Consider the following 25,936-nt stretch of genomic DNA (forward strand, 5'->3'; position numbering starts at 1 on the left):
CCCTGTGCCTGCGAGTCTGAATGAGTCCATGACGATGGCTATTCAGATCGATAGGCGTCTGCGGGAGCGCAAACCTGTGCACCATTTGGCGGTGTCTACTGAGAAAACGCCAGAAAATATGCAATGTGATAGAATTCTGTCCAGAAGCGAGCGGCAGAATTTTAGACGAAAAAATGGGTTCTGCTTCTATTGTGGGGATTCAACTCATGTTATATCAGCATGCTTTAAGCGTACTAAGAAGCCTGACAAGTCTGTTTCAATTAGCACTTTACAGTCTAAGTTTATTCTATCTGTGACCCTGATTTGTTCTTTGTCATCTATTACCGCGGACGCCTATGTCGACTCTGGCGCTGCTTTGAGTCTTATGGATTGGTCCTTTGCCAAACGCTGTGGGTATGATTTGGAGCCATTGGAGGCTCCGATACCTCTGAAAGGGATTGACTCCACCCCATTGGCTAGTAATAAACCACAATACTGGACACAAGTGACTATGCGTGTTAATCCGGATCACCAGGAGGTTATTCGCTTTCTGGTGCTGTATAATCTACATGATGTTTTGGTGCTGGGATTGCCATGGCTGCAATCTCATAACCCAGTCCTCGACTGGAGAGCTATGTCTGTGTTAAGCTGGGGATGTAAAGGAACTCATGGGGACGTACCTTTGGTTTCCATTTCATCATCTATTCCCTCTGAGATTCCTGAATTCTTGTCTGACTTTCGTGACGTTTTTGAAGAACCCAAGGTTGGTTCACTACCTCCGCACCGGGAGTGCGATTGTGCCATAGACTTGATTCCGGGTAGTAAATACCCTAAGGGTCGTTTATTTAATCTGTCTGTGCCTGAACACGCGGCTATGCGAGAATATATAAAGGAGTCCTTGGAAAAGGGACATATTCGTCCTTCGTCATCTCCCTTAGGAGCCGGTTTTTTCTTTGTGTCTAAGAAAGACGGCTCTTTGAGGCCGTGTATTGATTATCGACTTTTGAATAAAATCACGGTTAAATATCAATATCCGTTACCACTGCTTACTGATTTGTTTGCTCGTATAAAGGGGGCCAAGTGGTTCTCTAAGATTGATCTCCGTGGGGCGTATAATTTGGTGCGAATCAAGCAGGGGGATGAGTGGAAAACCGCATTTAATACGCCCGAGGGCCATTTTGAGTATTTGGTGATGCCTTTTGGTCTTTCAAATGCCCCTTCAGTCTTCCAGTCCTTTATGCATGACATTTTCCGCGATTATTTGGATAAATTTATGATTGTGTATCTGGATGATATTCTGATTTTTTCGGATGACTGGGACTCTCATGTCCAGCAGGTCAGGAGGGTTTTTCAGGTTTTGCGGTCTAATTCCTTGTGTGTGAAGGGTTCTAAGTGTGTTTTTGGGGTTCAAAAGATTTCCTTCTTGGGATAAATTTTTTCCCCCTCTTCCATCGAGATGGATCCTGTCAAGGTTCAGGCTATTGGTGATTGGACGCAACCCTCTTCTCTTAAGAGTCTTCAGAAATTTTTGGGCTTTGCTAACTTTTATCGTCGATTTATTGCTGGTTTTTCTGATGTTGTAAAACCATTGACTGATTTGACTAAGAAGGGTGCTGATGTTGCTGATTGGTCCCCTGATGCTGTGGAGGCCTTTCGGGAGCTCAAGCGCCGCTTTTCTTCCGCCCCAGTGTTGCGTCAGCCTGATGTTGCTCTTCCTTTTCAGGTTGAGGTCGACGCTTCTGAAATCGGAGCTGGGGCGGTGTTGTCGCAGAGAAGTTCCGACTGCTCCGTGATGAGACCTTGTGCTTTTTTTTCCCGTAAATTTTCGCCCGCCGAGCGGAATTATGATATTGGGAATCGGGAGCTTTTGGCCATGAAGTGGGCTTTTGAGGAGTGGCGTCACTGGCTTGAGGGGGCCAGACATCAGGTGGTGGTATTGACTGACCACAAAAATTTAATTTACCTTGAGTCTGCCAGGCGCCTGAATCCTAGACAGGCGCGCTGGTCGTTGTTTTTCTCTCGGTTTAATTTTGTGGTGTCTTACCTACCGGGTTCTAAGAATGTTAAGGCGGATGCCCTTTCTAGGAGTTTTGAGCCTGACTCCCCTGGTAATTCTGAGCCCACAGGTATCCTTAAAGATGGAGTGATATTGTCTGCCGTTTCTCCAGACCTGCGGCGGGCCTTGCAGGAGTTTCAGGCGGATAGACCTGATCGTTGCCCACCTGGTAGACTGTTTGTTCCTGATGATTGGACCAGTAGAGTCATCTCTGAGGTTCATTCTTCTGCGTTGGCAGGTCATCCTGGAATCTTTGGTACCAGGGATTTGGTGGCAAGGTCCTTCTGGTGGCCTTCCCTGTCACGAGATGTGCGAGGCTTTGTGCAGTCTTGTGACGTTTGTGCTCGGGCCAAGCCTTGTTGTTCTCGGGCTAGTGGATTGTTGTTACCCTTGCCTATCCCGAAGAGGCCTTGGACGCACATCTCGATGGATTTTATTTCGGATCTGCCTGTTTCTCATAAGATGTCTGTCATCTGGGTGGTGTGTGACCGTTTCTCTAAGATGGTCCATCTGGTTCCCTTGCCTAAGTTGCCTTCTTCTTCCGAGTTGGTTCCTCTGTTTTTTCAAAATGTTGTTCGTTTGCATGGTATTCCGGAGAATATCGTTTCTGACAGAGGGACCCAATTCGTGTCTAGATTTTGGCGGGCATTCTGTGCTAGGATGGGCATAGATTTGTCTTTTTCGTCTGCTTTCCATCCTCAGACTAATGGCCAGACCGAGCGGACTAATCAGACCTTGGAGACATATTTGAGGTGTTTTGTGTCTGCGGATCAGGATGATTGGGTTGCTTTTTTGCCTTTGGCGGAGTTCGCCCTCAATAATCGGGCCAGCTCTGCCACCTTGGTGTCCCCGTTTTTCTGTAATTCGGGGTTTCATCCTCGATTTTCCTCCGGTCAAGTGGAATCTTCGGATTGTCCTGGAGTGGATGCTGTGGTGGAGAGGTTGCATCAGATTTGGGGGCAGGTGGTGGACAATTTGAAGTTGTCCCAGGAGAAGACTCAGCTTTTTGCCAACCGCCGTCGTCGTGTTGGTCCTCGGCTTTGTGTTGGGGACTTGGTGTGGTTGTCTTCTCGTTTTGTCCCTATGAGGGTTTCTTCTCCTAAGTTTAAGCCTCGGTTCATCGGCCCGTACAAGATATTGGAGATTCTTAACCCTGTGTCCTTCCGTTTGGACCTCCCTGCATCCTTTTCGATTCATAATGTTTTTCATCGGTCATTGTTGCGCAGGTATGAGGTACCGGCTGTGCCTTCCGTTGAGCCTCCTGCTCCGGTGTTGGTTGAGGGTGAGTTGGAGTACGTTGTGGAAAAGATCTTGGACTCTCGTGTTTCCAGACGGAAACTCCAGTATCTGGTCAAATGGAAGGGATGCGGTCAGGAGGATAATTCTTGGGTCACTGCCTCTGATGTTCATGCCTCCGATCTTGTCCGTGCCTTTCATAGGGCTCATCCTGATCGCCCTGGTGGTTCTGGTGAGGGTTCGGTGCCCCCTCCTTGAGGGGGGGGTACTGTTGTGAAATTGGATTCTGGGCTCCCCCGGTGGCCACTTGTGGAATTGTACTTGTGTGCATCATCCCCTCTGTTCACCTGCTCCTATCAGGATGTGGGAGTCGCTATATAACCTTGCTCCTCTGTCAGTTTCATGCCGGTCAACAATGTAATCAGAAGCCTTTCTGTGCATGTTCCTGCTACTAGACAACTCCCAGCTAAGTTGGACTTTTGTCCTTGTGTGTTTTTGCATTTTGTTCCTGTTCACAGCTGCTGTTTCGTTACTGTGTCTGGAAAGCTCTTGTGAGCGGAAATTGCCACTCTGGTGTTATGAGTTAATGCTAGAGTCTTAAAGTAATTTCTGGATGGTGTTTTGATAGGGTTTTCTGCTGACCATGAAAGTGCCCTTTCTGTCTTCTTGCTATCTAGTAAGCGGACCTCGATTTTTGCTAAACCTATTTTCATACTACGTTTGTCATTTCATCTAAAATCACCGCCAATATATGTGGGGGCCTCTGTCTGCCTTTTGGGAAAATTTCTCTAGAGGTGAGCCAGGACTGTCTTTTCCTCTGCTAGGATTAGGTAGTTCTCCGGCTGGCGCTGGGCATCTAGGGATAAAAAAAACGTAGGCATGCTACCCGGCCACTTCTAGTTGTGCGGCAGGTTTAGTTCATGGTCAGTATAGTTTCCATCTTCCAAGAGCTAGTTCTCATATATGCTGGGCTATGTTCTCTCGCCATTGAGAATCATGACACTCAAGGTAACTTCAAATGTGATGTGGTCCCTAAAAAAAGGTTTTGTAAATTTTGTTGAAAAAGTGAGAAATCACTGGTCAACTTTTTAACCCACCTAACTTACTAACAAAAAATATTTTGGTTTAACAATTGTTCTGATGTAAAGTAGACATTTGAGAAATGTTATTTATTAACTCTTTTGTCTGACATACCTCTCTGGTTTAAGGGCATAGAAATGAAAAGTTTGAAAATTGTGAAATTTTCAAAATTTCCACAAATTTCTGATATTTTTACAAATAAAAGCAAAAAATATCACAAAAGTCTCAGAATCAGTGGGATACGTTGAAGTATTTCAGAGTTATTACCGTATTTTTCGGACTACAAGACGCACTTTTTCCCCCCCAAAAAAGGGGGGAAAATGGGGGGTGCGTCTAATAGTCGCAATGCAGGCTTACCGTGGCGGCAGAGGTGCGGTGGCAGAGGTGCGGCGGCAGAGGTGTGGCAGCAGAGGTACGGAGATGAGGAGGCGCAGTGAGCGGGGTCCCTTTTCCCGGTGAAGTGATGCAGCAGCCCGGTAAGGCAGCAGAGCCGGGTGAATCCTGATGGTATCGGTGGGCGCGGCCATCTTCCTGAGGCCGCGCGTTCGCAGATGGAGCTCTGCTGCCCGGGGCTTCAGGAAAATGGCCGCGGGATGCCGCGCGTGCGCAGATGGGGATCGCGGCGGCCATTTTCCTGAAGCCCCGGGCAGCAGAGCTCCATCTGCGAACGCGCGGCCTCAGGAAGATGGCCGCGCCCACCGATATCAACAGGATTCACCCGGCTCTGCTGCATTACCGGGCTGCTGCAGCTGCATCACCTCACCGGGACTTTGGACTCTGTATACTCCATCCTTTTGCTTCCCAGGATGGGTGCAGCAAGGTTCAGGAAGGATATCGTGGGCACATGGACTGGAGATGATGGAGGTAGTGGTGTACATTGTGAAGCGAGTATTCCACAGGCGCTCAGATGTCTGAGTCCTTGTCGCTTCCCGGCGCTCCTCAGCACCGCATGGCACGGCCGGCTCTCCGCCTCCAGCAGGGCTCGCAGCAGTACAGAGGCGCTTTTCCCGCAGTGTCCGGTCATGGCAGCTGTGTCTCGGTAGCGGAGCTCCTCACTTATTACCGGCTTCTGAAATAATTATCGCGCTGAGGAGCGCCGGGAAGCGGTAAGGACTCAGACATCTGAGCTCCTGTGGAATACTCGCTTCACAATGTACACCACTACCTCCATCATCTCCAGTCCATGTGCCCACGAGATCCTTCCATCACCTCACCGGGGAAAGGGACCCTACCCACGCCATACCTCTCACTGTGCCTCCTCATCCCAGCTCCTGTCGGTAACCACTGCTGCCACCCTCCCATGGACACCAGGCCGTGGCGTCGCCCACCTAAGCAGGAAGGGACCCTGCTCAGGTGCACGCCGTACCGCATCACCCCACCTCTGCTGCCACCATGCCTCCTGTGACCCTGCTCTGCCACCGCCAGCCCTCAGGTAAGATACTGTAAATTCGGACAATAAGACGGACCCCCATCTTATAAAAAATCTTTTTTTCTGCAATTTTCACCCCAAATTTGGGGTGCGCCTTATGGTCCGGTGCGTCTTATAGTCCGCGAAATACGGTACTTCATGAAGTGACTGGTCAGAATTGAAAAAATTGGTCTTGTCAGAAAGGTGAAAACAGGCTTTGGGGTGAAGGGGTTAAAGGGAACCTGTCACCAGGTGTATGCTTTTGAAACTTAGAGAATCATAAAATAGGGAAAGAGTCACCAAATGCAGTTGGTGTGTCATTTACTAAGTTCTTTGGTGTAATTTTGATGATATCACTGTTTTACCTGTTAGTATTCTCATTGATGAGCTCTGTATAGCACCTTTGATTGACAACTTTCTGCCTACAATGCACATAGACATAAAAATGCCAATCAGCTGTGAGGTGTGATTCAAGAATAGTCAAAATGTCGTACTGTGAACTCTGATGAGCAATCAAGGCTCGAGAATAGTTTTTTTTTTTAATTAAACATTATAGGCTTCTCATTTTAGTGTTGTACTGACAACTTTGTCAGGGCAATGATCTTTTGCATCAGGAAGGCATCTGTACAATCCTGAAATGAGTAGACTATTGTGCTGGACTTGTGAACTGTAATTTAGGCTTTCTCTGACTAAGCATTTGGATCCAATTTTGTCCTTGTAACTTTCTCCAAGGTTCTGACAGGCACAACTAATTAGCCCCTGTAGGAAAGGCAACATTCCTGTATAGGGGTCAAAAGTTAACCTCTGGACACAAATTATAGGACATATAAATTCAGGGCATTGAGCACAATTGTAAATACAGCAGATCACATTACTTGGAAGTTTTTTTTAGTATTTTATACTCACATGTGGTGAATACTCCAGCAAAGACCCAACATTGCCCATATTTTACTGACAACTTCGAGCTATAGTATTCCAACAATATCTCTACGCTTCCAGTCCAAGCTGAGGGTGATACCCCATAACTGTAATCATTATTCCAGCTTCCTGCAACCACACCATTTTCATCTTGGCCATTTATCTATAAAACAAAGAAAAACACAGAGGAGGATTAATATTTTTATATAAAATATAAAACATGCTTAAGAGATTCAAGCTATTTATGCATTCAGCTGGAAAGGTGAAATAATTATGGCTATCTATGTTTATAATTTTAAAGGATAGGGGTTGTTTTTGTTTGACAGAAATTTTATTTTTATTGAAAAGATTCCCAAAACTGATCAAAGGGATTGCTACCTGAAGCTCTAGCAGTCTACTGTAATTTGCAAGGAAATATAGTATCAAGTGTTAGATTACCCTGCAGCACCCCCACAGGAGAAATTAAGTACTACAGTTTTGAATGAAATAAATATGATGTTCATTTTGTGCATTGACCTACTTGGCTCTGCATACACAGAAAATGTATTTTTAGCTGCTCTCTGAAAATTGCTGAAGATACAAAGAGATTATCTATTAACTCACAGTGACCTAATTTGGATCGATTCATAGGACTCTGGTCTATCATCCAGGACAGTGGAACTTGGTGGCTTGAAGGGAGTCATGCGAATCTCTTACCTGCCAGTGTCCCCAGCTCGGCTTTTGATTTCCTTTGTATTTTTATTTTACTTTTTTAAAGTCATTTATGACAACTCTATTCTTTCTACTTATTTCAGCTCATTGTAATAATCTTTTAACCCTTCTTAAAGGGTGGTACAAATCTTACTTTGATTTTCATCCTAAATGTCTCTCTATTTATATTAACCCCTTTACCCCCAAGGGTGGTTTGCACGTTAATGACCGCGCCAATTTTTACAATTCTGACCACTGTCCATTTATGAGGTTATAACTTTGGAACGCTTCAACGGATCCCGGTGATTCTGACATGGTTTTCTCGTGACATATTGTACTTCATGATAGTGATAAAATTTCTTTGATATTACCTGCATTTATTTGTGAAAAAATGGAAATTTGGCGAAAATTTAGAAAATTCCACAATTTTCCAACTTTGAATTTTCATGCAATAAATGATATGTCACACAAAATACTTAATAAGTAACATTTCCCACATGTCTAATTTACATCAGCACAATTTTGGAACCAAAATTTTTTTTTGTTAGGGAGTTATAAGGGTTAAAAGTTTACCAGCAATTTCTCATTTTTACAACACCATTTTTTTTAGGGACCACATCTCATTTGAAGTCATTTTGAGGGGTCTATATGATAGAAAATACCCAAGTGTGACACCATTCTAAAAACTGCACCCCTCAAGGTGCTCAAAACCACATTCAAGAAGTTTATTAACCCTTCAGGTGTTTCACAGGAATTTTTGGAATGTTTTAAATAAAAATGAACATTTAACTTTTTTACAGAAAAAATTTATTTCAGCTCCAATTTGTTTTATTTTACCAAGGGTAACAGGAGAAAATGGACCCCAAAAGTTGTTGTACAATTTGTCCTGAGTACGCTGATACCCCATATGTGGGGGTAAACCACTGTTTGGGCGCATGGGAGAGCTCGGAAGGGAAGGAGCGCCGTTTGACTTTTCAATGCAAAATTGACAGGAATAGAGATGGGACGCCATGTTGCGTTTGGAGAGCCACTGATGTGCCTAAACATTGAAACCCCCCACAAGTGACACCATTTTGGAAAGTAGACCCCCTAAGGAACTCATCTAGATGTGTTGTGAGAACTTTGAACCCCCAAGTGTTTCACTACAGTTTATAACGCAGAGCCGTGAAAATAAAAAATCTTTTTTTTCCACAAAAATTATTTTTTAGCCCCCAGTTTTGTATTTTCCCAAGGGTAACAGGAGAAATTCGACCAAAAAGATGTTGTCCAATGTGTCCTGAGTACGCTGATTCCCCATATGTTGGGGTAAACCCCTGTTTGGGTGCACGGGAGAGCTCGGAAGGGAAGGAGCACTGTTTTACTTTTTCAACGCAGAATTGGCTGGAATTGAGATCGGATGCCATGTCGCGTTTGGAGAGCCCCTGATGTGCCTAAACAGTGAAAACCCCCCCAATTATAACGAAAGCCCTAATCCAAACACATCCCTAACCCTAATCCCAACGGTAACCCTATCCACACCCCTAACCCTGACACACCCCTAACCCTAATCCCAACCCTATTCCCAACCGTAAATGTAATCCAAACTCTAACCCTAACTTTAGCCCCAACCCTAACCCTAACTTTAGCCCCAACCCTAACTGTAGCCTTAACCCTAGCCCCAACCCTAACCCTAGCCCTAACCCTAGCCCTAACCCTAACCCTAGCCCTAACCCTAACCCCAGCCCTATCCCTAGCCCTATCCCTAGCCCTAACCCTAGCCCTAACCCTAGCCCTAACCCTAACCCTAACCCTAGCCCTAACCCTAGCCCTTACCCTAACCATAATGGGAAAATGGAAATACATTTTTTTAATTTTTTAATTTTTCGCTAACTAAGGGGGTGATGAAGGGGGGTTTGATTTACTTTTATAGCGGGTTTTTTAGCAGATTTTTATGATTGGCAGCCGTCACACACTGAAAGATGCTTTTTATTGCAAAAAATATTTTTTGCACTACCACATTTTGAGAGCTATAATTTTTCCATATTTTGGTCCACAGAGTCATGTGAGGTCTTGTTTTTTGCGGGACGAGTTGACATTTTTATTGGTAACATTTTCGGGCACGTGACATTTTTAGATTGCTTTTTATTCCGATTTTTGTGAGGCAGAATGACCAAAAACCAGCTATTCATGAATTTCTTTTGGGGGAGGCGTTTATACCGTTCCGCTTTTGGTAAAATGGATAAAGCAGTTTTATTCTTCAGGTCAGTACGATTACAGCGATACCTCATTTATATCATTTTTTTATGTTTTGGCGCTTTTATACGATAAAAACTATTTTATAGAAAAAATAATTATTTTTGCATCGCTTTATTCTGAGGACTATAACTTTTTTATTTTTTCTTTGATGACGCTGTATGGCTTCTCGTTTTTTGCGGGACAAGATGATGTTTTCAGCGGTACCATGGATATTTATATCTGTCTTTTTGATCGCGTGTTATTCCACTTTTTATTTGTTGGTATGATAATAAAGCGTTGTTTTTTGCCTCGTTTTTTTTTTTTTTTTACGGTGTTAACTGAGGGGGTTAACTAGTGGGACAGTTATATAGGTCGGGTCGCTACGGACGCGGCGATGCTAAATATGTGTACTTTTATTGTTTTTTATTATTATTTAGATAAAGAAATGTATTTATAGGAACAATATATATATATTTTTTTGCATTTTTTTTGTAATTTTTTTTTGTTTTTACACATGTGAAAAAAATTTTTTTACACTATAACATTGCCCCAGGGGGGGCATGATGTTATAGTGTAAGATCGTTGATCTGACACTTTGCTGTGCACTGTGTCAGATCGGCGATCTGAAGTGCACAGATCCTGGAGGCTTCCTGGCGCCTGCTCTGAGCAGGCGCTGTGAAGCCACCTCCCTGCAGGACCAGGATGCTGCGGCCATCTTGGATCCGGGCCTGCCACAGGGAGGAAGAGGTAAGAGACCCTCGGAGCAACGCGATCACATCGCGTTGCTCCGGAGGTCTCAGGGCAGCACGCAGGGAGCCCCCTCCCTGCGCGATGCTTCCCTATACCGCCGGAACACTGCAATCATGTTTGATCGCAGTGTGCTGGGGGTTAATGTGCCGGGGGTGGTCCGTTACCGCTCCTGGCACATAGTGCCGGATGACAGCTGCGATAGTCAGCTGACACCCGGCTGCGATCGGCCGCGCTCCCCCCGTGAGCGCGGCGGTGATCGCATATGACATACTATCCAATCGGTGGTCATACGGGCCCACCCCACCTCAACGGGATAGTATGTCCAATGTCAGAAAGGGGTTAATAGTATAATTGTTTTCCTAATATGATTTAATTTAAAAGACCCTACCCTTCCCTCTCTAATCTAACTGCTTTATTTATTTTTTTATATGTTTAATCTATTTCCATTTAATGACGCTTTGTTTGAGAATCTCCAGTGCTTGCTGGAATATTCAAACGAGAAATCAACAGGGGGCAGAGGCTGCTGTCACTGCCATAGCCTTTGTCTCACATTGCGAAACAAAGCATCATCAGTGACTTCCTTATCAGCAGCTGGAAGAAGAAATCCCTTCTTACTGTGCAATATTCCTTTCAGTGCACAGTGACAGTGCGCTCCCTTGCTGGCTCTAACAATAAGTGACAAGAAGGTAAGAGAGCGCACTGTCAGTGCGCATTGTAAGGAGAGAACACGGTGAGCAGAGGCCAGCCCCACCCCCAAAGTAAAGTCTGTTTAAGGGACGGCATTGGTCTCTGCTCGGGTTATCTCTTCACAATGCGCACTGATAGTGCACTTTCTTGCTGGCTGTCATTTCTCTTTAGAGCTCACAATGGATGATATCCCGTTTGAGTATCCCAGAATGCACTGAGGATTCTAAAACAAAGCATCATCAGAACAGAAATAGGTAAAAAAAAAAATAAGGCAGTTGTAGTAGAGGTTGAAGGGTAGGGACTTGTAATTAAACCATACTAGAAAAACTATTATATTGTTAAAATAAATAGAGAGACATTTAGGATTAAAATTAATATTAGTTCCGATTCCCCTTTTAAGGTAAAACACCACAGAAAAAAGTTCAGTGGAATAAGTCCAAAGAGAATTAGAAATATATATTACAAACAATGAGTTTATTAGTACAAAAGTTCAACTGACAAGCAACATGGCTAAAAAGTGACAGACAATGCCGCATATAAAAAGGCGGTAATGAACAGCATGGCTATCCCTGAACATTCAGTAGGTGCAAATATACAAATACATGAAAAATAATGGAAGACAATTCCAGCAACAAATGCAGAGATATCACAATCAAATAAACATACCCAGTGGTATATAGATGGGAGGGCGGGAGACAGCGTGAATCCCCTCCGTATACCACTGGGTATGTTTATTTGATTGTGATATCTCTGCATTTGTTGCTGGAATTGTCTTCCATTATTTTTCATGTATTTGTATATTTGCACCTACTGAATATTTAGGGTTTGCCATTCTGTTCATTGCCGCCTTTTTATATGCGGCATTGTCTGTCACTTTTTAGCCATGTTGCTTGTCAGTTGACCTTTTGTACTAATAAACTCATTGTTTGTAATATATATTTCTAATTCTCTTTGGACTTATTCCACTGAACTTTTTTCCTGTGGTGTTTCTCATATTGATTTCAGTGGGTCCTTATTGTTCCTATTATTTAGCTATGGAATACATCTTTATGCATATATTTGGTAACATCCTATACTGATCATGTTATATTCCAGTAGCTGTGTGTGTTTATCTGTTATTCCCCCTTTTAAGGTGCCTATGTACAATGCATAGCTGTTGGCTGTTTTCAATGGGGAGAAAGAATAAAGCCATTTATCTTTCCTAAAAAACAAAACAATTGAGTACTAAAATGTAATCAGACTGATCCTTCTCTTCCACAACTTCTCTGGCTAAAAGTATTCTTAAGGCTCGTTTACACAGACCAATTTCAGCCAATAAATGAATGTCAGTCAACTTCAGTATATACTAGTCCATTGGTATTTTTTCAATGTTTCATTGTAGCCAACACAATCTATTAGCCAGTAAATATGACTGTTTTGTCACCGTACAACATGCATGAATTTAGCACCACATTACTTGTTCAATTCAATCAACTGCCGAACAAGCGTTTTACTCGTTCATCACCATCAGCTAATCGGCATCATGCTTTCACTGGTCGATGATTGGAAACGAGTGTTCTTATGAATGTTTATTCACAGATCGGCCCATGTACACAGTCCTACATTTTTTGGGGGGGTCTTCATATTTACATTTTTCTGTTGACGATTTGGATTTGTCTGTTTTTGTTGGACTAATCCTATACTTCAGTTTATAAAAATCATTTCCACTGTCCATGGTTAAACTGAACAAATGATCTGCTATAGGTGTATTCCTGCAATACTAAAATGTAGGGCCATCCATACTCACATGTATCGTATCTCTATAAATTCCTCTATGACAGTCAGTCTCCCCAATTAGTTTAATAATTTTACCATCTCTACTACTATAACATTCTACCATTTTGCATACGTTTGAAACAATGTTAAGATGCTACCCTCAATTAGGTCTGAAGTCAAGTTGCATGCCTTCCCTAGGGCTTCGCTGTATCTTTGATGCCATGGGCAATTATACTCTTTTATTATTCAGTCAATGACTATAAATGACTTATTGCTGAGCATTAGATATTGGCCCGCCACTTTCCATCACCCTAGACTAAAAGCATAATAATGCACTTCTCATAAAGAATGGAGTAATGTTTCATGTTTCAACAATAGAGCAAAGGTGTAAGAGCAAATTTAGTTTTATGCTACTTTATTACCTAAAAAGTTTGGAATATGAAAGAATAATACTTCACAAATGGATGTATACCTGTCAGCTATACAATAAAACCATTGACAATTGAAGGGAATAACATTCATTATTTTGCTACAATGACACTTGTCAAGGGGAAGAATATCTTACGTAGCAAGTGAATAGTTGCAGTGTAGAATGTAGAAAAAATTAAGCAGGTGAAAGGATCTGAGTGACACTGACAAAGTGTAGCCACACACTTTCAAAGTACCCATACTGACCGCTCTCTGTCATTAAAACAACCTATAAATGGGCACAAAACCATCGGAACTGGACAAATGGGTGGTAGAGCAGAGGTGGTATAAAAATGCATTAGACAGACAAGTTGGAGCAACCTGTATGATACTTTCACAGTTGCATTGTTCATACAGGTTGTTCCAACTTGTCTGTTTTTTTTCGTGGAAGCCTGGCACCTGTTAATAGAGTTTCCACAGACAGAGCAAGACACTCTGTTTACCTTATTCCAGGGGTTGATCTGGCTACAAACCCTTTAACCCCTGAAAAGGGATCCAGACTTGCACAGGGGCCCCTGGGCTGGGGCCACAGAGTAAGCAACTGGCCGGTTAAAGGGAACCTGTCACCCCCAAAATCAAAGGTGAGCTAAGCCCATCAGCATCAGGGGCTTATCTACAGCATTCTGGAATGCTGTAGATAAGCCCCCAATGTAACCTGAAAGATAAGAAAAAGAGGTTAGATTATACTCACCTGGGTGGGCGGTCTGGGTCCAATGGGTGTCGCGGTCCGGGGCCTCCCATCTTCTTACGATGACATCCTCTTCTTGTCTTCACGCTGTGGCTCTGGCGCAGGCGTACTTTGTCTGCCCTGTTGAGGGCAGAGCAAAGTACTGTAGTGCACAGGCGCCAGGCCTCTCTGACCTTACCGGCGCCTGTGCACTGCAGTACTTTGCTCTGCCCTCAACAGGACAGACAAAGTACGCCTGCGCCGGAGCCGCAGTGTGAAGACCAGAAGAGGACGTCATCGTAAGAAGATGGGAGGCCCGTGACAGCAGGACCGCCCCTGGGTGAGTATAATCTAACCTCTTTTTCTCATGTTTCAGGATACATCGGGGGCTTATCTACAGCCTTCCAGAATGCTGTAGATAAGCCCCTGATGCCGGTGGGCTTAGCTCACCTTCGATTTTGGGGGTGACAGGTTCTCTTTAAGCAAGCTGAGGGCAAAAAGCTTCAGCATGCGGTGTCAATGCCAAGAGCTCCCGTTAGGGACAAAATCAGAAATCCAGCGGATTGTTAAAATAGAAGCTGAGGTAAAAAAAATGTCAGAAATCAGGAGGACAACACAAGAGTAATGACTAGACCTACAGGCCAGGTAAGCAGAACGTATTGGTTGTCAGTGGAAGTCAGAGACCCAAGGGTTAAAACAGCAGACAGCCTCACCCAGGACTCTTAGAAAGGAACTATTAAAACCCCCAAATAACCCCATAGCTTCCTGATACAGTACCCCCAGAAAATCCCAGAAGAAAACATGACTATTCCAGTCACCTGCGACAATGGTGCTGCGCCACCTAGTGGCTGTAGCAGAAATAGAGGCTACTGGAAGCTGCACAGATTTTGCAGATTGTCTAGGCAATGTTCTGCTGAGAAATCTTGGATCCTAGCATTCTTGGGGATGTTACTTTTGAAACATACTGCCTACCTAAAACTGATGCAGACCAACTAACCCCCACGTGGCAAAGGTATTCCCCTCTTCCAGCAGGATAATGCTCCTTGCCACACAGTAAGATTTGTTCACTTATATTTTAGGGAATGTGATCAAGAGTTCAAAGTGTTGACTCATATTTTACATTTATTATATTTTAAAAAGAACCTGTCATCACAATTACGTAATGGAAAATAAAGACATTGCTAAAATGGCGCTGTTTTACATATTAAATAGATACTGTAATAAGAAAGAGAAAATGTAGTATGAATAGACATTTGGGGTCAACTAATAGATTTGTATTAACATTGAAACACTCAAAAACATGATTAAAAAAAAAACTGTTAAAGGAAAATATTCTAGCAAAGGTATGTGATAATATACCAATCACCACCTCATCTGCCCCACAATAAGTCAACAGGACTGTAAATATAAGTAGAAATGATGAAATGCCACAGTCAATAAATAGCATATAATCATAAATACCACTGCAGGCAATCAAATATAGAATGGATCCATGATTGAAAATATATATGGACCAAAAGCAAATCCTACACAAAACCCTCCACTGGTAGTGAAATAATACAAGGATTTGTACACACTATGGCATGGGTTGTGAAAGGTTAGGGAGTCAGTGTTTTCAGCTATCACATATTGAATAGAAACAAGGAATTTGTCCTCTAGAAATAATATACAGTAATTAATGTGAAAGATGCTGCGCGTAGACACACCTGGCCATCAGTCAGAGTACCCCAGGGTTTCTACCCCTGAGGAAGCCACAAGGCAGGTGGCAGTACATGTGGGGCTCATCCACATCTCTAATTTTGCCTTATCCATAGGACTGTACTATATGTCTTATCTGTTTTTTATTCAACAATGTACATTGACTGATGGCCAGGTGTGTCTGTGCTCAGCATCTTTTCACATTATAATATTTACAGTCCTGTTGACTTATTGTGGGGTAGATGAGGAATGGTGATTGGTATATTATTACATACCTTTACTAGGATTTGTTCAGTCATTGGTATTTTTAAATGCTTTTACTCATGTTTTTGAGTGTTTCAATGATAATAAAAATGTATTAGGTGATCCTAAATGTCTATGCATACTAATTTTTCTCTTTCTTCCTTGACATTTCTATGGTATTTGTTTGGTTGATCCCTGTGGTATTTAGTGGTGCACTTAGTTACTTTCTCTATCACGGATTAAATAGACACTGCTGGCGAAAAAATTCCACTTAAAGGTTCTTTAGTAAGCACCATTTTGTAACGCTATGGCTGGCGTCCCTACATGGTGTCCCCTTCTCCCTCCATTCAGGGACGCCAGCTTGCTCACCTCCCCGGTCCTTTGGCCAGTATTCCCTGCTCACTGCTTCCTGTACTGAGTGACGGCGGCACACCTAGTGCTGGCACTACCCTGCTCTTCAAGGGGCAGCACACACATATAGTAAATGCCTTCAGCCTGTTGCTGAGAGGCATTTAATATAATTATTTTCCACTCAGCCAATTGCTGGGAGTCATCCTGTATTTAAGACTCCCTCTACCTTAGGGAGTCACCAGCCATATAAGTTTAATCATTAGGTAGTGTGGTGTTCTAACAGTACCATTCTAAGGTTCCCTGGTCCTGGTGGGGCCAGTGTCATGAACCCATAACCCTGGTCCCTGTGCGGCCAGTGTCCCAAACCTGAATCCCTGGTCGTGGTGCAGCCAGTGTACTGAACCCTGTCTCCAGGTCCTTGTGGGGTTGGTGCCTGATCATTGTCCCCTGGTTCTGCTGCAGCCAGTTCTGAATCTGAAGCTCCCTGGTTGTGGTGCGGCCAGTCCCAATCCTGAAGTCCCCTGGTCCCAGTGCAGCCAGCAGCTTAACATTGTCCCCGGTCAATATGCAGCCAGTCCCTGATTCAGTATCGTATACCAATGTGTCTGAATGGAGCCCTAGTCCATGTCAGTGAACCGGAATCGCCAAGCAAATAATTTAATCATTAGGCAGTGGGGTCTTATATCAGTTCAGTAGTGAGGTTCCCTTGTCCTGGCGTGGCCAGTTTCTTAAACCCGAATTCATAGTCCCTATGCGGTCAGTGTCCTGAGACCGAATCCCTGGGCCTTATGCAACCAGTGTCATGAACCCGAATCTCTGGTACCGATGCAGCCAGCATCCTGATCATGGATCCCCGGTCCCTATGCGGCCAGTGTCCTGAACTAGAATCCCTGGTCCTGGTGCAGATAGGTCCTGAACTCCATCTCCTGGTCCTGATTCAGCTAGTCCTGAATCCGAAGTTCCCTGGTCCTGGTGCAGCCAATCATGTTCCTGAAGTCCCCTGGTCCTAGTGCATCCTGTGCCTGAACATTGTCCCCCGGTCTGTGTGCAGCCAGTCCCTGATTCAGTATCATGGACCAGTGTGTCTGAACATAGCCCTAGTCCATGTCAGAGAACCTGACCCCTGGGGTCAGCAGCAACAGTACTGGGAGCTGCCTAGGAGTGGTACCTGGAAGCTGCCTGTAGGCCAACCTGTCTCCATCATCTAGAGCTCCAGTGAACACCAGAAAACCATTGCCATTTAGCTATGCCCCTTCCTAGGTAGTCCTGGCCCTGTGGTACAGTGAATCCATTAATCCATATGCGCCACTGTTGTATGTAACACATTTGAAGTTTTCTACTAATTAGATTTTGGTGCACACGGGCTGAACTGTACACTGGGTCTTCTCATCCCTGCCTGTGATTCCCCTGCCCCTATATCTGTCTCCAGCCTTTGAAAGACCTGCCTCCTCTCTTTAAAATCTCAGCAGTGACCTATCATTCAAAGATCGAAGGCAGGCGCAGGGGCCCAAAGAATCACAGACAGGGAGGAGATAACTACAAAGTGGATTTCTTCACCAAAGGAAACAAATTAAAATGTATTACAGCCATTTTAGAAAGCTATTTAATTACATTATCAAAATATTTTCGAAAACATCAGCTGAAAAGATATTGTAAAGAAATCAATATAGAAATAATAACAGTCTGAACTTTTGTAACAAAAAAATTAAAGCACATACCACTGCAGATCCAATTCGGCTGATCTTTATAGGATTTCCTCTTCCGGAAAGATCAAGTTGAGCTTTGTCCATTAAAAACAGGCAAGCATCAAGTATCTCCTCTTCAAACTGTAATTACATGAAAAGAAGTGGTCGCTAATGGTCACGTACAGTTCTCAACTACAGTAATATACACTCACCGGCCACTTTATTAGGTACACCATGCTAGTAACGGGTTGGACCCCCTTTTGCCTTCAGAACTGCCTCAATTCTTCGTGGCATAGATTCAACAAGGTGCTGGAAGCATTCCTCAGAGATTTTGGTCCATATTGACATGATGGCATCACACAGTTGCCGCAGATTTGTCGGCTGCACATCCCAAAGATGCTCCATACAAGGCAGGATGGATCCATGCTTTCATGTTGTTTACGCCAAATTCTGACCCTACCATCCGAATGTCGCAGCAGAAATCGAGACTCATCAGACCAAGCAACGTTTTTCCAATCTTCTACTGTCCAATTTCGATGAGCTTGTACAAATTGTAGCCTCAGTTTCCTGTTCTTAGCTGAAAGGAGTGGTACCCGGTGTGGTCTTCTGCTGCTGTAGCCCATCTGCCTCAAAGTTCGACACACTGTGCATTCAGAGATGCTCTTAGGCCTACCTTGGTTGTAACGGGTGGCGATTTGAGTCACTGTTGCCTTTCTATCAGCTCGAACCAGTCTGCCCATTCTCCTCTGACCTCTGGCATCAACAAGGCATTTCCGCCCACAGAACTGCCGCTCACTGGATTTTTTTTCTTTTTCGGACCATTCTCTGTAAACCCTAGAGATGGTTTTGCGTGAAAATCCCAGTAGATCAGCAGTTTCTGAAATACTCAGACCAGCCCTTCTGGCACCAACAACCATGCCACGTTCAAAGGCACTCAAATCACCTTTCTTCCCCATACTGATGCTCGGTTTGAACTGCAGGAGATTGTCTTGACCATGTCTACATGCCTAAATGCACTGAGTTGCCGCCATGTGATTGGCTGATTAGAAATTAAGTGTTAACAAGAAGTTGGACAGGTGTACCTAATAAAGTGGCCGGTGAGTGTACATAGTATATTATGAACTGATTCAATGATAATTACGGTATATTCATTTTAATATTGATGGTGTTTCAGGATTTTGTTTTTAAATGTACAGGTGCTTCTCACAAAATTTGAGTATCATCAAAAAGTTAACTTATTTCAGTTCTTCAATACTAAAAGTGAAACTCCTATATCAAATAGAGTCATTACAAACGGAGTGATCTATTTCAAATGTTTATTTCTATTTTTGTTGATGATTATGGCTTACAATCAATGAAAACCCAGAAGTCATTATCTTTTTTTTTTTTTTTTTTTTTCAATGTTCTTTTTATTGATTTTCATTAAAGAACAGATGTACAAACATGTATAAAATACAAAAAAGAGAACAGTTAATAGAACGACATTAGATAAACTTCGAGTAAAAGCTCTTAGGACAAACATAGAGCTTTGAGGTCACTCAGATTATATGTAGGTAAGACAATTGTATTATATGAATGATGAGTAGTTGTCAATTGGAGGATACAAAAAACTTCTTTTAGATTAAGAGGTAGGAAGGTGTTCCTGCAATCAGACATTAATTATGTTCCGTCTAATAATGCTGGTCGTCGAAAGATAAAAACAGCACAATTAAAGGAGAAAGAATTTAGAGAAGAAAAGGAGGTAGAAAAGAAGGGATCAGAATTCAGGGATAAAGATGGGGAGGGGGGGTAGCACCTTGTTCTGCAGTCAGCCTTATTTAAGGTATGTCTTCAGACATCAGATGTTTGTTAGATCTATAGAGGGCCCAAGGGAGCCATGTTTCTTTGAATGATGGGATCGTATGGTTCACGGAGGCTGCTAATTCAGCTAATCTGTAAAGTTGGTCAATTTTGGATAATAGTTGTGAGAGTGTGGGTATTTTTGTTGATTTCCAGAGTGTCGGCACCAGTAGCTTAGCAGCCGCTATGATGCTGTAGGCTAAGGAAGAGGAGCGGCGAGGTAGATTGGGGCAAATGGGTAGGTTTAAAAGAACAGACTCTGGTGTTAGCTTCAATTTTTTACCTACGATATCCAGGATAGTCATCTCCGCAAGAGACCAAAATTATCTCAGTAAATTAGAATACTTTATAACACCAGCTTGAAAAATTATTTTAAAATCCGAAATGTTGGCCTACTGAAATGTATGTTCAGTAAATGCACTCAATACTTGGTTGGGGCTCCTTTTGCATCAATTACTGCATCAATGTGGCGTGGTATGGAGGCGATCAGCCTGTGGCACTGCTGAGGTATTATGGAAGCCCAGGTTGCTTTGATAGCAGCCTTCAGCTTGTCTGCATTGTGAGGTCTGGTGTCTCTCATCTTCTTGACAATACATCATATATTCTCTATGGGGTTAAGGTCAGGCGAGTTTGCTGGACAATCAAGCACAGAGACACTGTTGTTTTTAAACCAGGTATTGGTACTTTTGGCAGTGTAGACAGGTGCCAAGTTCTGCTGGAGAACAAAATTTCCATCTCCAAAAAGCTTGTGGGCAGAGGGAAGCATGAAGTGCTCTAAAATTTCCTGGTAGATGGCTGAGCTGACATTGGTCCTGATAAAACACAGTGGAACTGCACCAGCAGATGACATGGCTCCCCAAACCATCACTGATTGTGAAAACTTCACACTAGTCCTCAATCAGCTTGCATTGTGTGCATCTACACTCTTCCTCCAGACTCTGGGACCTTGATTTCCAAATTAAATGCAAAATTTACTTTCATCTGAAAACAACACCTTGGATCACTAAGCAATAGTCCAGTTCTTTTTCTCCTTTGCCCAGGTAAGATGCTTCTGGTATTGTCTATTGGTCATGAGTGGCTTGACACAAGGAATGTGACACTTGTAGCTCATATCCTGGATATGTACTGTAAGTGTGTGGTGGATCTTCAAATAATGACAGCAGCAGTCCACTTCTTGTGGCTTACCCTCCTTGTGGAGTGTGTCAATGACTGCCTTCTGGACATCTGTCCAGTCAGCAGTCTTCCCCATGATTGTGAAGCCTGCTTAAACAGACTAAGGGACCTTTTTAAACACTTAGGAAGCCTTTGCAGGTGGTTTTTGCTAACTATTCTAATTTACTGAGATAATGACTTTTCGGTTTTCATTAACTGTAAGCCATAATCATGAACATTAACAGAAATAAACACTTGAAATAGATAACTCTGTTTGTAATGACTCTATATAATATATGAATTTCATTTTTTGTATTGAAAAAATGAAATAAATTAACTTTTTGATGATAATCTAATTTTGTGAGAAGCACCTGTACCTGGCATGCATGGCATAGAAAAATCATAAAAGCGCATTTAAGGAGATTAACAAGGGAGAAGACGCAAACAGTCAATACCTAACAGAGTAGCTGATTGAAGAACATGTCCCTTGAGGGACACCTGGTCAGGGAGCAGCTGTGGCGCACTTAGAAATTATAAAAAGCCCTGGAAGGAAAGGAACTGGAGGAGTCGGCACCAAAACCTGACACAGGAAATACATGTGGCGCAGCGAAGTTGGCTTATAGCCGCCATTGAGAGTGAAGTACTGAGTAGCGTGATCTGAGTGGAGGAACAAGTGACCGGATGCGAGTGAGGGACCGAGTGGCCAGATCCGGGTGACTAGAGTTGAAACACCCGAGATGAGTGGGCTGAACCAAAGCCAGAGACAAGAATCCAGAGCCGAATCAGGGCTAAGAGGGAGTTTTAATTATAGTAGCAGGATCCTACCTTCCCATGTAAATAAAGGCTACCAGCCCAAGAGAGCAGTCCTCACAGAATAGGTCCCAGCAACGTGAATTGCCTTATTGAGGCTGCCGTGTACACATGAATAGGCCAATTTATGCGCTAAGCATTCTCAATTTTTCACTTTTTCCAGAGTAATAATACAATTCAAATTTCATATTTTTCATGTTTGCATGCTATAGCGCTACAGCAGTGTTCCCCAGCTCCGGCCCTCAAGAGCCACAACAGGTCATGTTTTCAGGATTTTCTTAGTATTACACAGGTAATACTTGCATAAGCTGGACAACAAAGAATCCTATTGCCTGTGTAATAATAAGGAAATCATGAAAACATGATCTGTTGTTGTCTCTTGAGGGCTGGAGTTGGGGAACACTGTGCTACAGGGTGCTACTTTATCTTTGTTACTTATTTATGGAGATTGCTACTCTTAGTAAGCATCTGTTCATACCCGATTTCTGTTTGGAAGTGATAGTCACTCTTTTGATATTTGTATACATAGGCTATCTGACTGAGCACTCCACCCCTCAGCCAGAGGTGGATTTAATTATAGCAGGATCCTACCTTTCCATATAAATGTAGGCTATCAGCCTAATAGAGGAGTCCCCACAGGATAGATCCCAGCTACGAGAATCGCCTTCTTGGGGCTGCCAGGTACACCTGAATGGGCCAATTTATGCACTATGTATTCTCAATATTTCATTTTTTTCTAAAGCAGTAATGCAATTCAAATTTCATATTTTTCATGTTTGCATGCTATAATGCTACAAAGTTCTACTTTATTCTGTTATAGTTAGAGGGAGACCCGGCTACAGAGGTCGTTTGTGTGATCCATTACTTCCAGCGTATACAAATGGTAAAGAGTGTGGGCCGGGGCTGTGCTTCAGGGAACAAAAATGGTAGTGTGATGAGCGTATTGTGAACCAAGTAATTCACCAATCCAGGACTTGCGGCCTAGTGGGAAATACCGGTGACCTCCATTAGGGCCTGTGTGTCGTGTTGAGGCGCCTAGAGGAAATACAACAGTGGTAGGCCCAGTAAAGAGAGTGACGCCCATTAGATTGCGGATTTAAGTTTAGCCAATACCTACTATAATAGCCCCTTAGCTGTAAATATAAAGAACAGTGTGTATATATATCTATATCTATATCTAGAAATTCAAAAAATGGAGGCAGCACACCATTAAAGTGAAAAATAGAGGTGCTTTGGTGTAATGGCCCATCACGGCAGCGTTTTGACTCAGACTGAGCCTTCCCACACTGTGCATGACAGGTGGTGGCAATGTCATGGTTTGGCGGCTGCTTTTCTACATCTGCCTATTGGCCCTCTGCACTGAAAATCTATGGAAATATGAATGATACCATGTACAAGGATATACTGCAGAATGTAATGCTGCCATATGGTAAAACCAAAGTAGGCAGCAGAAGGAAATCCAAGCAAGACAATGATCCTAAGCACACATCCAATTTAGTCAAAAATAGTAAAGAAAAATGTTCGCCTATTGCAATGGTCAAGCCAATAACCTGATTTAAATCCTTATGAGCACTTTTTGGTTGAGTTAAGGCCCCGTCTCACATAGCGAGATCGCTAGCGAGATCGCTGCTGAGTCACAAGTTTTGTGACGCAACAGCGACCTCCATAGCGATCTCGCTATGTGTGACACGTACCAGCGATCAGGCCCCTGCTGCGAGATCGCTGGTCGTGTCGGAATGGCCTGGACCTTTTTTTGGTCGTTGAGGCCCCGCTGACATTGCTGAATCGGTGTGTGTGACACCGATCCAGCGATGTCTTCACTGGTAACCAGGGTAAACATCGGGTTACTAAGCGCAGGGCCGCGCTTAGTAACCCGATGTTTACCCTGGTTACCAGCGTAAATGTAAAAAAAAAAAAACAATACATACTCGCCTTCTGATGTCCGTCAGGTCCCTTGCCGTCTGCTTCCTGCTCTCACTGACTGCCGGCCGTACAGTGAGAAGTGAGAGCACAGCAGTGACGTCACCGCTGCGCTCTGCTCTCACAGTACGGCGGCTCAGTGAGAGCAGGAAGCAGACGGCAAGGGACCTGGACACCGAAAGGCGAGTATGTACTGTTTGTTTTTTTTGGTAACCAGGGTAAACATCGGGTTACTAAGCGCGGCCCTGCGCTTAGTAACCCGATGTTTACCCTGGTTACCCGGGTGCTGCAGGGGGACTTCGGCATCGTTGAAGACAGTTTCAACGATGCCGAAGTCGTTCCCCTGATCGTTGGTCGCTGGGGAGAGCTGTCTGTGTGACAGCTCCCCAGCAACCACACAGCGACTTACCAACGATCACGGCCAGGTCGTATCGCTGGTCGTGATCGTTGGTAAATCGCTAAGTGAGACGGGGCCTTTAGGGTGACGAATTGGGGCCTGTACCCATAGCAATAAAGATGAACTGTTTGCAGATTTGGAAATGGAATGGAGCAAGATCCCTGAGGATGTCTTGAATACCTTAGTGACTTCAATGCCCTTTGGTGTTTGTGCAGTAATCAAAGCAAGAGGTTATGTTACAAAATGACAAAATGACAAAGACATGAACAGTCTATAATTTTAAGGGTAGGGTAATTTAACATTGAGAGATAGAATATCAAAAATAAAATCCAGAAAATCACATTGTATAAATTGTATACATTTATTTGCATTTTGTGTTAAGAAATAAGTATTTGATCCCCTACCAACCATTAAGAGTTCTGGCTCCTACAGACCAGTTAGATGCTCCTAATCAACTCATTACCTGCATTAAAGACAGCTGTCATAAATAGTCACCTTTATAAAAGGCTCCTGTCCACAGACTCAATTAATCAGTCAGACTCTAACCTTTACACATGGGCAAGACCAAAAAGCTTTCTAAGGATGTCAGGGACAAGATCATAGACCTGCACAAAGCTGGAATGTGCTGGAAAACCATAAGGTAAGACGCTGGGTGAGGAGAAAAATGGTGCAACAGTAAGAAAATGGAAGAAATACAAAATGACTGTCAATTAACATTGATCTGGGGCACCATGCAAAATCTCACCTCGTGGGGTATCCTTGATCATGAAGAAGGTGAGAGATCAGCCTAAAACTACACAAGGAACTTGTTAATGATCACAGGATATCTGGGACCACAATAACCAAGAAAACCATTGGTAACACATTACACCATAAAGATTTAAAATCCTGCAGTGCCCCCAAGTGCCCCTGCTCAAGAAGGCACAGGTGCACGCCCTTCTGAAATTTGCAATTGAACACCTGGATAATTCTGTGAGTGATTGGGAGAAGGTGCTGTGGTCAGATGAGACAAAGATTCAGGTCATTGATATTAACTCAACTCGTCGTGTTTGGAGGAATAAAAATGCTGCCTATGACCCAAAGAACACTGTCCCACCTGTCAAGCACAGAGATAAAAACATTATGTTTTGGGGGTGTTTCTCTGCTAAGGGTACAGGACTACTTCACCTCATCAATGGGAGAATGGATGGAGTCATGTGTCGTTAAATCTTGGGTGACAACATCCTTCCCTCCGCCAGGACATTAAAAATAGGTCATAACTGGGTCTTCCAGCAAGACAATTACCCAAGGCACACAGCTAAGGCAACAACGGAGTGGCTCAAAAAGAAGCACAATAAGATGGCCCAGCCAATCTCCAGACCTTAATCCCATAGAAAACTTATGGAGTGATTTGAAGCTCCGAGTTGCCAGGCAACAGCCTCAAAATCTTAATGATTTAGAGATGATATGCAAAGAGGAGTGGATCAAAATTCCTCATGACATGTGAAAAAGCCTCATCATCAACTACAAAAAACTTCTGACAGCTTTGTTTGCCAGAGGGATCAAATACTTATTTCCCACTGCAAAATACAAATAATTTTATGTAATTTATACAATGTGATTTTTTTTTCATATAATCTCTCGCAATGTTAAAATTAACCCTTAAAATTATAGATTGTTCATGTCTTTGTCAGTGGGCAAACTTACAAAATCAGCAAGGGATCAAATACTTATTTCCCCAATTGTATATTCTAAAGCATTTTGGTTAAAATTAAGGTCTTACATGATTACAACTTCATGCACTTTCAATTCATCACCAGGAAAATGGCATGATAACAACCAGACAGAAGTAATCACAGCTTTAAAAAAATGCAAACGTTTTGGTCGCAGTGGGTTTAGAAAGTATTCAGACCCCTTTAAGTTTTTTACTCTTTGTTTCATAGCAGCCATTTGG

The 25,936-nt window shown here is 43.2% G+C and overlaps 1 protein-coding gene across 1 annotated transcript in view; it reads right to left on the reverse strand.

Annotated features, from left to right (window-relative positions):
• F13A1 (coagulation factor XIII A chain) overlaps positions 1–25,936 on the reverse strand; it is a 482,528-nt gene that overhangs the window by 271,451 nt on the left and 185,141 nt on the right. The window contains exons 6-7 of the mRNA XM_077269818.1: positions 17,919–18,026; positions 6,666–6,840 (exon numbers count right to left, since the gene is read on the reverse strand). Of these exons, the coding sequence (XP_077125933.1) occupies positions 6,666–6,840; positions 17,919–18,026 (283 nt within the window). The remainder of the gene's footprint in view (positions 1–6,665; positions 6,841–17,918; positions 18,027–25,936) is intronic.

The sequence above is a fragment of the Ranitomeya variabilis genome, chromosome 6 (assembly GCF_051348905.1).
Source record: "Ranitomeya variabilis isolate aRanVar5 chromosome 6, aRanVar5.hap1, whole genome shotgun sequence".
Lineage (NCBI taxonomy): Eukaryota > Metazoa > Chordata > Amphibia > Anura > Dendrobatidae > Ranitomeya > Ranitomeya variabilis.